The sequence below is a fragment of the Peromyscus eremicus genome, chromosome 10, assembly GCF_949786415.1.
Source record: "Peromyscus eremicus chromosome 10, PerEre_H2_v1, whole genome shotgun sequence".
NCBI lineage: Eukaryota > Metazoa > Chordata > Mammalia > Rodentia > Cricetidae > Peromyscus > Peromyscus eremicus.
In genome coordinates, this window is record NC_081426.1 from 84,962,583 (window position 1) to 84,980,240 (window position 17,658).

General features: G+C 44.5%; 1 protein-coding gene across 1 annotated transcript in view; it reads left to right on the top strand.

The window, feature by feature from the left end:
• The window catches only part of Fras1 (Fraser extracellular matrix complex subunit 1), a 353,235-nt gene that overhangs the window by 143,301 nt on the left and 192,276 nt on the right, over positions 1 to 17,658 (top strand). The window contains exons 14-17 of the mRNA XM_059274782.1: positions 2,890 to 3,033; positions 9,501 to 9,641; positions 11,362 to 11,502; positions 13,020 to 13,196. Coding sequence (XP_059130765.1) covers positions 2,890 to 3,033; positions 9,501 to 9,641; positions 11,362 to 11,502; positions 13,020 to 13,196 — 603 coding nt within the window. The remainder of the gene's footprint in view (positions 1 to 2,889; positions 3,034 to 9,500; positions 9,642 to 11,361; positions 11,503 to 13,019; positions 13,197 to 17,658) is intronic.

A 17,658-nucleotide genomic window follows, 5' to 3' on the forward strand; every position in this document is an offset into this window, starting at 1 on the left:
GCTTAAAATAACTGAAACTCAGTCCCCATTGGGGAAGTGACTGCTCCTTGAAGGCAAAAGACCAATAATGGAGTAGTTAGGACAAACTACTGCAAGGTACTCTGACACTAAAATTCGTCACTCCATTGCTGTGCTGTCTTAGGTTTCTATGGCAGTGAGAAAACACCAGGACCGAAGGCAACTTGCAGAGGAAAGAACTTACTTGGCTTATATATCCACAGTCACAGTTCACTGAGGGAACTCAGGGCAGGAACCTGGAGGCAGGAACTGAAGCAGGGGAAATGGAGGAGTGCTCTGTACTGGCTTGCTACCCTTGATTTGCTCAGCTGGTTTTCTTATACACTTCAGGACCACCTGTCCAGTCAGAGATGGTACCATCCACAGTGGACTGGGCTCTCCCATATCAATTGTCAATCAAAAGATACCTGCAGTCTTGACCACACTCCCATCTGAGTAGAGGCATTTTCTCAGTTGAGCTTCCTATTCCCAGATAACTCTGACTTGTATCAGTTGAAAAGAAAATCCCACCCACCAGGATACCTGTTACAACTCTTCCATGGCATGAGGTCCAAGGCCCTCCCATGGACCATATAAGTTCAGTACTCTGGCCTGTGGTATCTTTGTAGCCTCACTTTCCATTGGAACTCTGCAGTGAGATTTTTGTAGTGCTCCAGTGGATTCAAGGGATGAAGTGTGTCATGTGTTTGTGGTACTTGTTCTCAGGTAATGTGACTTACCTAGAGCTAGGGAGGAAGGCTACACAGGCCCCCACAGCATGTGGCATCTGGAACATAGCAGCAGCTTCCACTGATGGCTGATACATCTGCCTGACATGCCATCTTGGAAATGAGACTGGGCTTTGTGTTTGGTGGATGTGTTAGGTAGTGTCTTTGTATGCATTCAGAATGAATGAGACAAAGTCATGAAGAATGGTAGATATTTTGGGTGATGGCTACAGTCAGTAATCAGGGGTAGCCCAGTGACATCTCATGTGTATAGGTAGAACTGTTTCTGAAGTGGTCCTCTCTTCCATTTACAGTTATGATATAGTGTCAGAGTCTCACTGTAAGCATGATGAGAATTCCTGTGTGACCTTTATAAAATATAAACAAGAGAGCTAAGTATAAATGCAGTCACTCAAGGGATGTCTGTGAGGCACCAACAGTGTGCTCAGACACAGTCAACAAAGTAGGAATGGGCGCTGGTGTCATGAAGCTTACACTGTCAAGACTGAACTAGATAATAACAGCGAAAACTTCGCCGTTCTCTCTTTCCTCAGTCACTAGCCTAAGCCTTTGTAATCTTTCACCTGGACCACAGAGTCCACTCCAGTCACCTTGCTTACCTATATGACCTCACCCCCTTTCTCTGTGACAACCATAAGAGTTTTGAAATTTTAAATTAGACCTTGTACCACTCTTGCATGATCTTTTTCCCGATTTCACAGTAGAATTAGAATAATTGATGTCCAAGGCCAAGAGTTGTACCACTGTGCTCTGTAGAGGCCCAAGAGCTCTCAACATGAGGGCAGACCTCGTTCCCCACACCCTATGCTCCACCTCCCAAAGATGTTTCACTGTTCTCTTATGCTCCCCATAGCTGGGTGCTCCTCCTTCGGCTCCATTGAAATGGGTCCCCCCACGGTTACTCTATTGCAGTCTTCCTGGCAGTTAACACAATTCGTAATTATCTTTAAATCCACCAGAGAGAAAAATTGTCTGAAATTAAGACTTTCTTGTGCAATTTAGAACTGAGCGAGGGGGATTGAATTCTGAAGTTTGCAATGTAGGTGTCTTTTCTTCTGCTCCCAAACAAATACTTAATTAAATTGCTGAGGTATGATTACCCAATCACTTGTAAGCAGCAAATGCATTCATTTTCTCCGCCAATTTTGTTGATCAGAATCAATGCTTCTGGAAGATAGATTGTACTCCATTGTGAAGCAAATGCCTTAAAAATAAGATGTGTTAACTAAATCACAGTAGGGGTTCTCAAAACAGGCAGCTAGCCAATCACAGGATGTTCCATTGTTAAGGATAAACCTCTCTATAGAAGCGCTAAGGTAAAGAGGAGGCACAGATAATTATAAAAGAGCAAATGCTGGAAGAGAAAGAAAAATGAAATATTAAGAGAACAACTCTAGTCTAGGAACGGCCTGCATTTAGACAGGGAAGGATTGAAAGAAGTGAAGGCCTTGGGAGTCCTGGGGATATGTGTGGGGCATTGCAGCCAGGGGAAGAGGAGGAAAGACCTGTCAGGATGGAGAGGTGCTGAGCAGTGTGTTGGGGAGTGATGGGGAGAAGGAAGGAGGAAAAGAAGGAGAGAGATCAGATAGCACTGGGTCTCTGAATGGTCCAGATAAGGCTCGCCCATGACATCCCTCCCCAGCTCATTCTTAAGAAGCTGGTGGAGGTGGGCGGAGCTTCCTTGGCCTGCACACACTGTAGTGTGATTATGGCAGGCAGGGCCAGGGGATGAAGGCCATGGCATTTCGTTAGACAGCCCATCTTTGCCCAGAAAATTATTATTTCCTTCCCCGGGACTCCCATTACTCCAAAGCCATCAATTTCCTGTTCCAGATCCCTTAGCAATAACTTACGGAAGTTGTACTTCTGACCCCCCCCCAGAGATAGTCTTGTTCTCTCTCTCTCTCTCTCTCTCTCTCTCTCTCTCTCTCTCTCTCTCTCTCCCCCCCCCTCCGTCCCTCCCCCCTCTCTTTCTCTGGGGGCGGGCATGGTGTGTGTTTCTCTTGGGGTCAGTTCTGTGCATAGCATTTCAGGAGCCAAGGAGCCAACCTGTATCTTCCTGTAAATTCTAAATCTTCGAATGCAAAAGGTGGGTAGTCTTTTCTATGATACGCCGGTCCCTGACTGTGTTGCTTGTCTGCAGTCTGCCACGAGTCCTGTGCGGGTTGCTCGGGTCCCACAGAGAAGCACTGTGTGGCCTGCAGAGACCCACTGCAAGTGCTGAGAGACGGCAGCTGCGAGAGCACCTGTGGGAACGGCTTCTACAACCGGCAAGGGACCTGTACAGGTAAGTGCCAGGCCGGGGTGCCAAAGCAGCCTTTCCTTTAGCTTTCGACACCTCCTGTATTTAAATCATAGCATTGGTACCATCCTCATTCATACCAGACCACTTCCCTAATGTAAGTGGAGCATCTAGAGATGGGACAGTGTCCTGGAGCATCAGGTATATCTGTGTGAGACTGAGGCAGCGAGGCAGAGTTGGAAAAGATGTAAGGAAGGATGCAGAGGGCAGGGTGATGAGATGGTACAGGAAGAATCTCCTACATGAGTGTGCCAAATATGGAAAAAGTCAAGGGAATGACTTCTCTGGGGTTCTAAGAAACGTAGTCCAGTTAACACTTGGGTTTTTAGAACTTTTAACCTGTAACACTGTAAGATAATAGATTGTACGAGAGTTAATGGTAATTCGTCATAGCTGACACTGATTCACACCCAACTAGGCAGGCAGGGAATAACCGCCATTAGTGCTCAGTGTTTCGTTTTACCAATGACTCCACTGGATAGACACCACCATCCTCCCAGCTCATATGAAGAGCAAGGAGGGTAAGAAACAAACCTGCCCTGGGCCTCACGGCTAATGAGGGCTGGAATGAGTAGGGTGTAGCTCTTCAGGCTCTGGACAATACTTGATCCAGAACCTGCTCTGTTGTTTCTGTAATATGATACTACCTTCTCCATGTCTGCCAACTCCCCCTTCTCCTCCTTCTCTTGACCTTCCTTTGTTCCTCTCTCCCTTGTTTCTGTCTTCAGGTGAACTGGCCAACTCTGGGGACATTGCTAAAATCCATAGGTAGCAATGTCCTGACAGTAGGTGAAAGGTTTGAGCTGGATTGAATGGTGGTTGTACCTACTGAAGACTGTGCTCTCTCTAACAGGGTCCTGCAGATCACTAAGAATGTGCAGCCCCGAAATCATTCTGAATTGTTCTTCTGTTCACCGGACAAGAGCAGCAATGAGATGCTTTAGGGGTCGGGTGACTTGCATAGGGAGGAGAGAGGGCCCTGGCAGCTGCTTGCTTAAGGCTTTGGGGGGTCCCTAACTCTCCTGGAGTGCAAGCTTTCATCTGGTGTGGCTTCATGTGAGGACAGAGAGAGAGGCCAGGCTCCCATTGGCGTCAGTATGTTAATCTCTTTGTCATCATCACTTTCCTGTTCAATTAAGCTCGATGTCTTCTCTAACGGTGGACAGATGTCAAGTTCGTGCTAATCCTAAGGCCTAAAGTCATTTACACTTTGAGTCTCTGGGGAGGCTGCTCACTGCCGCTGACAGAGGAGCAGTGCCTCTCTTCTGCTCCTGAGACTAGCTGGTGCCTTCTGCTGGTGACTTGGGTTTAAAAGGAGGAGATGGTGCAAGCTTGGGGGATGAGGGATGGGCATTCGCTTGGGGTCAGGGGCTCAGTGTAGGAAGCCTGTGTTCCCTGTAGACTGCAAGGGTTAAAAATAAGACGCTGGTGTGGTGGCTAGTGCTGCACAGGATTGACTATGAGGACTGCTGCAGTTCCAGAAGATAGCCTGATCTACATTGACTATGAGGACTGCTGCAATTTCAGAAAGATAGCTAGCCTGATCTATATAATGAGTGACATTTTGAGACTCTGTCTCCAAAAAACAAAAATTAAATTAAGTTAAAATAAAATAATAAAATAAAATAAAATAAAATAAGCCCTGAGCACTTGGGGGAAGGGAGTATTACATCTGCATGAATTTTGAAGAATGTCTGAAGGCTTCTAGGCACAAAGATAGCCCATGGCTGACTCAGACCAACAATGATCCGTAATTTCTGCTCATACCACATGATTTGTAGTAGATGAGGGATGCTATTGGCACTGACCTTGGGGCCCCTGGGTAAAGACAACTGCGGCTTACACTTTCACAGCAGTGTTAGAGCCTTTAAGTTTATGTCACCTGACTTTAGGAATGGTCCTGTTTTCCAAAACAACCTAGAACCAAACCACTGACTGGTATCTGAATGTTAATTAAGACTTCAGATGCTGATAGCAGTGACTTATTTCCAATTCAGATTAGTGATATTCAAGATAGAGACTCGCTGGTGTTGGTTTAATTATTGATAACTAGCTGGCCTGTTGGCTTGGGTCTGTAGATATCACAAAGTCAGGGGTTGTAGAGCATCCAGTTGTAAATGGTGTCGTGTTTCACCTTGTAGTCGAATTTCTAAGCAGTCTTATTAAATAAAAAAAACACGGAGCCAGAAATAGGGGTGAAAATCTGACAGAGATCAGAGGAACCGGAACAGCCACCAGCTAACCTTACCTCACCATGCTGCAGCTTCCAGAGTACAGGCTACTTCCTGTCTTACCCGAGCCTTTATTACCTTGCTGTTCTGCCCTCTCATTGGCTATCTTAGCCCAGCTACCTCACTTCCTTGTCACTGCCTGTCTGTACAGACCTCCAGGTCTCTATCGTTTGTACTGGGATTAAAGGCATTTGTCACCACGCTTGGCTCTGTTCCCTAGTGTGGCCTTGAACACACAGAGATCCAGATGGATTAAGGGTGTGTGCTAACATTGCATGACTTCTGTTTTTACTAATAGTGGCTGGCCTTTATCCACTGATCCCCAGATAAATTTTATTGGGGGACACAGATACATTATCACCATACCACTGAAGGAACTTACTATTGCTATGCCAGTCTGTGGCCCGTGTCTTGGACTTTACAGATATTAAATATAAGGAGTGGGACACTTCACGGGGAAACCTCATCACTCTTTCAAGTACTCAGGGTCTTACGAAGGGCTGGTATAACCCTAGGTAATATAACTAATGTAATAGGTCAGGTTCACAGGCTTCTGATGCCACGCCCATCTACCTTTCTTTCTCTCTCTCTTTCTCCCTTTTTCTTCCCTCGCCCAGATAACTACTTGAATTCCTAGATTTTAAGTTAACTTTTTACTTTCCGTATGTGAGGGTTTTGCCTGCCTCTATGTATGTGTGTCATCTGTATGCCTGGTGCTCATGGAGGTCAGAAAGGGCACTGGATCCATGAGAACCCAACCCAGGTCCTCTGGAAGAGTAGCAAATGCTCCTAACTCCTGACCCATCTATCCTCCCCCTAAAACTTCTTTTTAAAGTTGTTTTTGTTCAGGGGGCCTTTCTAAACAGGGTATTCTGTTTGAGTGCATACATATTTAATTGTGTCACACAATAGCATGCTCAGGGGTTTTGCTGTCCCCTGATTTTCTAACTCAGCGCTATCTTTTCAGGGTCTACTGGCCCTTCACGTCTTGTGGCTGCAGGGTCCTCCCTTGTGCACCCCTCCATCCACTCTTCTAGTCTTCCAGTGCCTGGTCTCTTCTGCTTTCTCCACCCTCCTGCTGTCACCAGAGAGCATTGGTTAACAGCCACAGCCCTGCCCCTTGATGAGCTTATCTGGAATGTCCCTGGGATTCCTGCCAGAAGCAGCCTTGTTGGTTTATTGATTCTACTTGGGCTTTATTTGATAAACTAGTGTCAGCCTGCTCTCCCAAATAGCTATGTGTTCTCCATTCCCAAGGTTGGAGCTCCATTCCCAAGGTTGGAGGTTCTGTCATCTCCATATGGCGCCCATCACTGGGCACCACCAACCTTCTGAGTTTTCCTGATTGCTAGGCATAAAGGGCTTTATTTATTTCTGAATACCAATGTGTATGACCGTCTTTACTGTTTAGCATTGACTTTCCTTTGTATAAATCTGTTTTTTAATTTTTTTACCCATTTTCTATGGGTTTTTCTGCCTTTTATGTAGTTCCTTATATGTTAATTTTTTCACTGTTCTTTTGCCTTTTTTAAAAAAATTATTATTGGTGTTAAGGATTGAAGCTAGGGCTTGAGCATGCTAGGCAAGTGTTGCCATTCGGCTGCTTCTTAGCCCTCTCGTTTTAAATAAGCACCTATCTCCCATTCTCTTTTATCTTTGAATATGATGTCCTTTATTGAGCAGTTTCTTTCTTTTTTTTATTGATTTAATTTGCTCTTGGACAGTTCCACACATGTGTAATGTACATTATAACAGAAACATTTGATTCAGTTTCATCATCATTCTCTGCTTAAAAGCTTTGCTGTTGAATTGTTAAGAAGCTATGCCACTAATATCCACAAATTAACTGCTCTGCATTTTCTTCCATTAATTTAGCCATGTAAATTTAAGTTGCTGACCCCTTGAGATCTCATTTATGTATGTGGCTTGTGAAGGCATACAGTTTGGTTTTTCTCAGTTTTGCTGTCCGGTTTTCCCAACATGACTCAATCTCACCCTTTCTTTGGATGTCTTTTGTATATTTAAGATCCACATGCATGTCAGCTAGTCTACACTCTGCGTCTCTGCTCTTCTGTCAGCATCACATTCTTTTGCCCATTGATTTCTATTGCCTGGTAGTTTATCCTAAAGCTGATTGGGGAGCCCCCACCCCCCCATTCCTCTTCAAAGTTACCTTAGGCATTAGACTACATGTATCAGATTATTAAGAAAATTCAACTAGAATTTGTACAGCTATTGTGCTGAAGTTTCAGACTTAATTTGGAATGAAAAGACATCTTGCAAATGATTGTATTTAAATTTATGTTATCGTTTACGGATTCCTTTAGAGCTGCCTTAAAATGTTTGATATATAATGTTATTATTACTAGCCAATTCTTAATTTTACCAAATTTCTTCAGGTCTTCATTTCTGGGAAATTTTATTTAGCTTCTAGAAAATATTATTCTGTTGTGATAATTGCTCTAGAATTAGGGACTTCATAAGTTTTATGGGGATTGGGAGTGAAGTAGACTTTTCAGACTCTGGTTTGTTTTATGTGGTTGAGGGTGATTTTCTTAGTCTTTGATATTGAGGCCATTGCCTTGGCCCATTCTTGATTTGCCTTGCTCACTTGGGTCTTGGCAGATGGGCAGTTCTCCACCACAGCAGATAGAATCTATGGTCAAAGCTTAAGATCTTCTCCTTAGTCTGAAGAAGGGATGTGTTTTTCTCTAGGCAGTGAGCCCATGCTGAGGAGCCCTTCAAAACAGTGGTTCCTTGACCTCCTCCCTCTGCTCTGAGCCCCTTTGCCGGCCAGGCTATGCACCCACCCTTTTGAATGTGCACCCCCTCTTTGTATCTAGATGTTCGTTTACCAATCATTTAAACTTCTCTTTAAAGAACTTCTTTCTGGGTCTACACTTGCAGCCTCTACTCCTTTTCATTATTGCTCTCTCTGTCCCTTCCATTCACAGCCACCAGCCTTTAACAGACCTTATCATCACAGCCTTCAGTTCCTGTCCCTAGAGCCCGATTTCCGAGTGTAGTGGAACCTTTTAAGACCTTGTTCGTCCTCGGTGTTAACAATAGTCCTTGAGCCTTCTGCCTCTCATAGTTTCTCAGCCACCATGTCCCCTTTTTTGTCTTCTGCCATTGGACCATTTCTTTTTGGTCACTTGTATTATTTTTGGTTGGTTTGTTTGTTTGTTGACTTTAACAAGCCAACACTGTCCACAGATCCTTCCCCTGTTCTGTGTTATCCTGTCCAGTTGGATTTGAATTCCAGGCAACTCTCAAGTAGCCATGGCTTCCAGAGGATAAGAACTAAACATCAGTGTGCCTACAGACTCCCTCTATCTAGGCTTGCCCACTGCTCTTACGTTGTGGACCTGCTGCTTCCTGGACAGCACCTTGTTCCATGTCTTGGGCTATGACTTGTTCTTTCAGCTTAGTGGGTGTTTTTGTCAGCCTTACCTGATCTCAGTTAATTTCTAAGTCAAAATTGATTGACAGGTAACTTCTTCTTAAGGTCCTTTCTGGACTTCTCCCTGCTCCTATCTCACAGAGTTTTTGAATGGTGTGTTTGATATTTGTATTTGCTTTCCTTAGATTATATTAATATGCCATTTTAACTAGAGCCCAAGTTAATTTAATTTTTGTGTCTCTACCACCTACTATAACACCCCATGCAACCCTGTGTTGGTGTTTTGAGGGAAGATGAATGAGTAAGTGCATGTGTAGATTTTGGAAGACTGTAAAGAGTTCAACAATTTCAGTATGTTTTTACCCAGTATGCTCTCAGTGGAATTCTAAATTATTGCTGAAGTATTGCTTTAAGTAGGGAAAATTGAGGCTATTTGGTTCTTAGTTACACAAAATCTACTTGCTATTCATTATAAACTTAAATTTAACTGGAAGTTGGTATTTTCATTTGCTAATCTGTCATCCCTACTTCTGAAGCCATTTCGGTTTTAAATCCTGTATTGAACTGGATACACTGGTGGGTGTGCCTCAGAGTATTTATTGTATTTTGTTCAGTGAATAATTCTTCCATTATCCTTCCGCCTCAGAAAGGAAAGCATAGAGCCCTTTACAGTTTGGCATCAAGGGCACAGACTCTTCTGAGCAGCCAGGGAATGAGACTGGGAGATACTGCTGCCAATTTGGGACGCTGTGAAGAGAGAGATCCCTGCTGTGTTGCTCACTGTCACCCCCCTCTGGTGGCTTTTTCCTCCCCATTAGCTTGTGACCAATTCTGTAAGAGTTGTGGCCCCAGTAGTCCCAGATGTCTTACCTGTACTGAGAAGACAGTGTTGCATGACGGGAAATGCATTTCTGAGTGCCCTGATGGATACTATGCTGACACCACTGGAAGATGCAAAGGTATGAAATGGGACATCACCGCCACCATCATCATCACCACCACCAGAAGTATTTAATGTGTATTTGGCAGTATTTGCTGCTACCTCTTTCTCATTGGTAATTGGTGTATTTGGGGAACAGGTTACTTCAAAGGGATAGCTTTTTTATAATAGAAACTACATGTCTATTAATACAGGAGAAGGGAGTGTGGGAATGGGAGATATGAGTGGATTCTGTAGGATGGGCTAAGTACATGAAAGCCTTATGCCTATCAGTCATCCCCAGAGATCATTTGCTCTGTTTGAAATGTCAAGAAGATCTTTTAGATTCAGCCCTCATGTGCTTGTAAACCAGTGCTAACCTGTGTCAGTGATGACAAAATCATTCCTCCCCTGGCATTTATAAACTCATATCCGCAGTGACAGAGCATGACAAAAATTAAATAAAAAAGAAAACCAAGTTTGATAGCCAGTAAAGCTGAAGTCTGCCTCCAGTAAAAGTTTATTTTTATGTGCAATTTGTATAATGGTTCTTTTGGATTGATAAACTCATGAATCATTGCCATTTGAGACTCTATTGACTTCAGTTTGTACAGGCTTGACTTTGATCTTTTCCTTATAGGCATCTGAGAATGTGTTCTGCCCCACATAACTTGGTTGTCCCCCTTCTCTGAAACTTAATCTGAGGCAGTTCTTACTTCTGCCTCAACATCTTTTAGAGCAGGCTGTTTGAGCCCGGCCACCTGCATCTACTTATCAAACTCCCTTGTCTGCCAACCTCTTCATGCACCAAAGTTCATCACTTTTCCTCTGCCCCAAGGTTCTCAACCCATCCCCCGACTCCCCCTGCCTGGCTCCTGACCACTATCCTCCAAAAATTTTTGCCTGTGTCTCACTGTTGTCCTGAGCAGTTCTGAAGGCTCAGCCTGGGCCATGCGCTTAGGATCAAGTTAACACAGGCTAAAGCAGGGGGTGGCAAGAGGGATCCCTAACATAGTCATACATACTGGTCAGACTCTTTCCCGCAATAATGTAATTCTTAGAAGCGTAGAGTACCAAAGCTAGAAGTATGTTCTGTCACCATCTAGCCCACCCTCTGACTTGGACTGGACTAGGCTTGGCTAAGAGGAATCCCAGGCCACTTTTCTTATTGTTCTGACAGGGAGGCTTAGGTCCCCACAAACAACATCCCTGCTTGCTCTGAATGAGCTTTGTGATCTTGGGTTAAGAGAGAGAAAGAGAGGGAGACAGAGAGAAACAGAGACAGAGAGACAGAAATACAGAGGGAGATGGAGAGCGTGCACCAGGGATCTGCTCACACCCACTTCCACAGCCTCACCATGCCCACTTCTTGTATGGGTTCTCTGGACCTAATGCTTCCACAGCACATATTTTACTAACTGAGCTATCTCCTCAGCCCCTTGGGTAAAACTTTAACGCCCCCCCCCACCAAGACCTCAGTTTCCCTAACTGTAAAGTGTGATTACCAATACCTACTTCTGAATGTTGCCATGGGACTAAAAAGTGTCATCGCATATAAAGCACTTCGTGCAAATAGAAGGAACTGGTAAGCCGGCAGAGTGTGAGTAGAGGGTGGGTGTGGGTGACGGCGGGACAGTTCTGACAATGTGACCATCTGCCAACGTGTTCCCTCTTTGGTGTGCTCTGACACCTGGGAGGACACCAGCCAGGCATCGTCTCTGCAGTACCTGAAGTCTGCCATACTTCTCTGTCCTCCTCAGTGTGTCACGTCTCCTGTGCCAGCTGCTCTGGACCTGGAGCCTCTCACTGTACAGCCTGCATCCATCCCCGGGCTCTTCATCAAGGTCACTGCCTGCCGAGCTGCGGAGAGGGCTTCTATCCCAACCATGGGGTCTGCGAAGGTGCGGTTGGTATCGCTGTTACTCCTCATGCCCAACCACAGGGATGTGGGCTGACACTCCTTCCCCCCAATATTGCTTTCCAGTACAACTTTTTTTTTTCCACAACCCAAAATTCAACCACTTGCTGATCAAAAATACAAAGAAGAAGTTCCAGAAATTTTCCCAAAGTGAAGTTTTAACCCACTCCATGTATATGATGTATGCGGATGTTGTGTTAGGCACTTACTGAATCTGGGATCAAGTATATATGTGGACAGGTGTAGGCTATATGCAAATGTCAGGCCAATTTATAAAAGAGATACATCATCTACAGATTTTGATATCTGTGGAAATGCCAGAATCCAGTCCCCTGGAGGACACGGAGGGATAACGTATGTATGATTTTTTTTTCATCTTAATAGTTTTATAAAGGGATGATAATCTGAAATACACACACACACACACACATCAAGCCATTCAAAAGTTCATGAGTTTTCTGTAGAGCCATCCGTATAGGGAATGTTATTTCCTTTAGCATACATTGATTTTTACTCCCCTCTCTGTGCTTTCCTGGTATTGCTAATGTTTATAGACTTCATTTGCTTTTCCCTGAAGAACTTTTCGTTAATGATACTGCGAGCAGACTGAGAATCAGTAGCAGTGCCTCTGGCTGAGTGAAATAGAAAATCTTAAATTGCTGTTTTGCCAAAAGGCTCTGGGGCTCCTGGGGAGGGTGGTAGCGTTGGAGCCTTTTGAACATAGAACATTGGGGGTGAGCCTTTAATTAAAAAATTTATATTTGTTTGCACCTTGAAAAAGCTAAAATAGCAGAGCGAAAAATTATAACAAGTAAACTTCATTAAGTGTTTGAAAGAAAGCATTTAGAGAATCTTTTAAAGAACCAGCGAGTTAATTATATCAATATTTGGGCACAAGGAGGTTTGCGTACAGTATTGGCTTTGATTTTTAAGACTCACCGGGGAAAACAAAACCCTATTATAGACTGGGAAGTTTTGTTCATGCTCCAAGGAGGGCTCTTCCTTGTTTAGACAGGCAGCATTCCCCCCAGTAAATCCCAAGAAGACTCTGTTGCCTGGGCCTCTCCATAGAGGTTGATGGATGAGTATAATGGTCAGTCACACAATGACCAGTTTTTGCAAGAGGCAGAGTAATGGCCTCTGTACAAATGCTTCTAAAAATCTTCAATAAAAACCGAGGGCATGATGTTAAATGGTCGTTCTGTGAATGTGCTTCTCTGGAGAGCCAAGCAAATATTGTCCAGTTTGCTGGGTTTTATTGTCATCCTTCCTGACAGCCCTTCTAGTTGCTGAGAGATGAGACTCATTTTCCCATCCTCACTTCCCCTCTTACAAGCATTATCAGCAGCTCTGCACTTTGTGTGGAACACTAGAAAAATCCTCTTCTGCAAGGACAGACCTACTGAACTTTCTAAGTGGTTTTGACCTCGGGAGGGACTTATATTGATTGAAACATACTTGATCTTTGAGTTGCTTTCTGCGTGTTATTCCAATCTGCAGCCTGCCATGCTTCCTGCCACACGTGTGTGGGTCCCGAGCCCTCTCACTGTACGGAGTGTAAGAAGCCAGAGGCAGGACTACGGGTGGAGCAGGACTCAGGGGCAAATGGCCCCTATGGCGAGTGTGTGCCCCAGTGTGGAACCCACTTTTACTTGGAGAGCACTGGACGATGTGAAGGTAAGCTTGGTGGACAAACATAATGGGTAGATGGCTTATTGTTTAAAGATCCTATGAGGTGGAACTCCAGCCAGGGAGATCTCTGATTTCTGGTGAACAGGCTTCTAGATGTCTGTGGTAAATCAGGTGGCCAGCATGCAAAAGAGTGAGACCACTGATGTCCTATGTCCTGTGAGTCATAGATGATCTTCTACAGCCCTAAGTCCTGTTGTCAGAAGATCCATCTAGAAATTCCTTCAGAGACCTGTGTAGGCAGCTAAGGAAGACTCTGCTCTCATCTAGTAGGTTTTTTGTTTTGTTTTATTTTGTTTTTTTCTGATTGGTACTCAAATAGGGATTTCTCCCTTTAGGGCAAAATCCAAATGGTAGTCAAGATTTTGAAGTTGTTCATGTTGTCACCTTGTCATATTATCCATAGAGGGTTGATGGCATCCTAAATGCCAACTCAGTAGCCGGGTCACCAGTGAGAGCATCAGAAGATGAAAGGCATGGTTTCCAGAGGCCTGAGGGGCATCTTTTCCAATCCTGCAAGAAGCTGCTGTGTCTATATAGGAATTGTTTGGTTTGTGCAATTGAAAATGGTAATGCATTGACATTGTCTTGTAGTAAGTCTTGTAAAGGATGTTTTGGTGTTAGGAAAATAGAAAAATAGCTTCCTTCTGACCAAAACACCGTAGCGTTTAGCATTTGGCTGTAGTACTTTGAGTCTTTTCTTCTTTTGTCACCTTTAAGGGTTTCTTTGAAACTGTAAGCACGCTGCCTACAGCTTTGACCTTGTCCCTGCTAACTTACAGTGGTTTCAGCTTCAGATGTGAATGGATGCTCAATGAAAATCATGGATTGAACGTTAGGGTGAATGTTTCCGATGTTGCACAACACAGGCAGAAGTGTGTGGACTTAGACTCCAGATATCCAGACCCTGGACCTCTCTGAGCTCTGCATTCACAACATTAGTAATTGTCTTCCACAAAGGCAATGTGCCAGGATGGAAGAAGCTTGGGAACACAAAGTTCCTGAAAAACTTGAAGTCACTTTGCTTAACTGGTATAAATATAGGTCCAGATGCTCAGGTGTTCAGGCACATTATAAGGGGTATGCCCTTGCTTCCAGGAAGGTGCAGAGTTCCAGGGTTTATATGGGGCCCAGAAACTTCACTATTCTTCAGGTGTCCTGACTTCTATTCAGATGTGTGTGTACATGCAAATGTGATACACTCACACACACACACACACACGTATATATGTGCACATATATGTATGTGTGTGTATATATGTGTGTGTGCACACCGGGCAGTTGTGGCGCAGGCCTTTAATCTCAGCACTCGGGAGGCAGAGTCAGGCAGATATCTGTGAGTTTGAGGCCAGCCTGGTCTACAGAGTGAGATCCAGGACAGGCACCAAAACTACACAGAGAAACCCTGTCTAAAAAAAAACAAAAAACAAAAAACAAAATCTCAGAAATATATGTACATATATATCACATGCAAGATATATATATATATATGCCCAAACTCTGTGGTCTCAAATGTATTACTCTGTTTCCTCAACCACTTGTGGAATATAGGAATCATTTCTGGTACTGTAAGTCCTGATGCCATCCCAGGGCACATGCAACACAGCCTTCTCCATGTGGCTTGGTTCCTTCTCTATACTATGACAGAGAGTGATGCATCCACTTTCTTAGGGACCCACTGACCTTAGGGTGGAGGTGAAGGAACACTCTCTACTCAAAGCTCTTCAGTGATTTTGAGTTGACCAGATGAGCGTCTACTGAGCGGCACTACTCCTTAGGACATCTGTGCAAACATCTCCTCTCCCCAGATGGGGAACTGAGGACACACTGAAGTAAAGATGCCACCAAAGTCCAACTTACTGAACCAGTACGTTTTATTTGGGTTACTTGAGGGAATGTGGGCGAAGGGTTAGGAATTATTCAAAGGCAGCTGCATCCCCAAAAGCACCCCTGCCCCTCCGCCAGCATGAGTGATGACTGGAGCCCTGGAGTTCATTGCACTACTCGTAGGCAGCTTGACAGGTTGGAGAGACTCTGCCTTTCCTAGGCACCTTGCTAGTCTCTGCTTTGTCCATGCAGCTCAGCTGGCCTACTCCTCTGCCAGGCAGCTCAGGTGGTCTCAGAGTGCCTCTCAGCAGTTCTTACTGCTTATAGAAGTTTGGAGAGGGAGGGTCAATTTCAGGGACTTCCTGAGTCTTCTGAGTGTTTACTTCCTGAGGCTTAAGGAGCCTCCCTTTAGAACAGTGGTTTTCAATGCTCCTTCCTATTGCTGTGACTCTTTAACACAGTTCCTCATGCTGTGGTGACCCTCAACCACAAAATCATTTTCATTGCTACTTCATAACTGTAATTTTGCTATTGTTATGAATGACAGTGTAAATATCAGTGTTTCCCAATGGTCTTAGGTGATCCCTGTGAAAGGTTTGTTCGACCCCCAAAGGGGTCATGACCCACAAGTTGAGAACCACTGCTTTGGAACAACCTGAGTTTTAATGGGCTCCCTTGTAGGAGGGAATATTTCCTCCCTTTACAACATCCTGAGTCATACTTAGCTTCCTTCCAAGATGGAACATATCAACTCAGAGGATTGCTATGCAAAAGCTTCCTTAAAGTTTCTGTTTTTTAGCAAGCTTCCAGCACCCTAAGAAACATTAAGTATAATACATAGCCCTGCTTGATGGGAAAGTACAGAGAGAAAACGGAAGGAAACAATAGAAAGATAAAACATGTGTTCCTTATTTCTTCTTCCTCTTCCTCCTTCTCCTCCTCTTTTTCTTCTCCCCTCCCCTTTAAAGTAGTGTTTTATGATGTGTTAGGATCTGAGAAACTGGTCTGTGTGGTTCCACATGTCCAGCTGGGGACCCTGTGCCCTGAGGTCTGAGTGGAAAAGGGACAGACCTCAGTGAATGCTGGTCTTTCCAAATGCAGATGCTGTGTGAGGTTCTGGGCTTTCCTGGGGGTTGTATAGATGCTGGACAAGTCCCACTTTGCCCTGCCAGGAGACTGTGATTTTTTTCCATGGGTTCCACAATCCCAGGAGAAACTAAGACAGAAAAAAAAAAATTCAGTTTGTGCACAATTATCGCCTCATAGTTTTGAGCATTATTAGTGAAAATAAAAGACAGAATTTGGAGTGAGTTCAAAAGAGTGAAGCAAAGTGATCAACCGTTTTGAGAGTTAGAATTTTAAGCAAACAAAATTTTATTTTCAGTGCTGTTATTCGGCTGGGAAAATAGTAATTGCATCATGAGAAATTACTTTTTTTGATCACTTCATCCTAACACCAGACTTTGGGGACAGGTGAGTGAGCTGTGTGCTGGGAGAAGGAACCAAGGCCTAGGGAAGTTCCAGGTTATGAGTTACCCCAAATTACACTGGCGGCATGGAGTACGGCTGGGTGGATCCTAAATCAGGGGACTCCAGGGTCTGCACTTGTAACCCCTGGGCCACTGCCGGTCTCTAAGAGCTACAGCTTCTTTTTAGGTGTGAGCAGCTACTGGCCCCCCTTTCCACACAGAGCAAGAGAAGCCTAGCCCACTAACGTGGCCAGTTGGGGTTTCTTCAGTTTGAAAGGGCATCCTTGGCAAAGAGAAGTGTTCCAGGACCCCTGTTACACAGGCATCTTTTAGAAGAGATTAGACCCCAGGCCCTCTGGGAGGGCTTAATTGTGGTCAGATAGAGAAGGACTGCCGTGACCTCCCGAGTCCCTGGTAGCCCATGATTGTATGCTCGTTAACATAATATTATTAGGTACCCCTCACACGTTGTCTGCTCACATTATGAGCAAATCCCTGTGCAGTCTCCACCAGGTAGGCTGCTGTACTCAATTCGTACGTGACGAGAATGTGGCAGAAAGAGGTTAATTGAGTTGCCCAGGATTCCGCTGGGAAACTGAGTGCGACTACCCATTGTTTCCAGCCTTACCTGAGTACCACGTGAGCTGACTGACAGGTTTGCTGCCACTCATCCTGCATCTTTGCGAATCTTCCCACGATCTGTTCCATTTTCATTGCTGCTGAAGCGGTGTCTGTAAAATCCTGCCTGGGAGTCCTGTGAGATTGGATGGCTCTCCACTTCCCACGGCTTCCCAGGGAGGGCACCTTCAGTCGCGAGTGCTTTTCTGTAAAGAGGAGCAGAACAACTGGGTTCTGGAACTCTCTCTTCTTCCTTTCTTGGAGACTGCAGCATGGGGCGATCGGAATATTACTGCAGCTAATGAAAGAGAGAAGCGGAGTCATGACACAAGGAAGGGATTTACCCAAAGGCTTCTGATGTGTCGAGAGCTAGCACAAAAGTTGGTGCTTTCAGTTATGTGACAAATCCGGAAGTATGTAGTACAAGATGAAGCAACCTGGCAAGTGTGTGTGTGTGTGTGTGTGTGTGTGTGTGTGTGTGTGTGTGATTTTTTTTTGTTGTTGTTTTTTGTTTTTTGTTTTTTTGAGACAGGGTT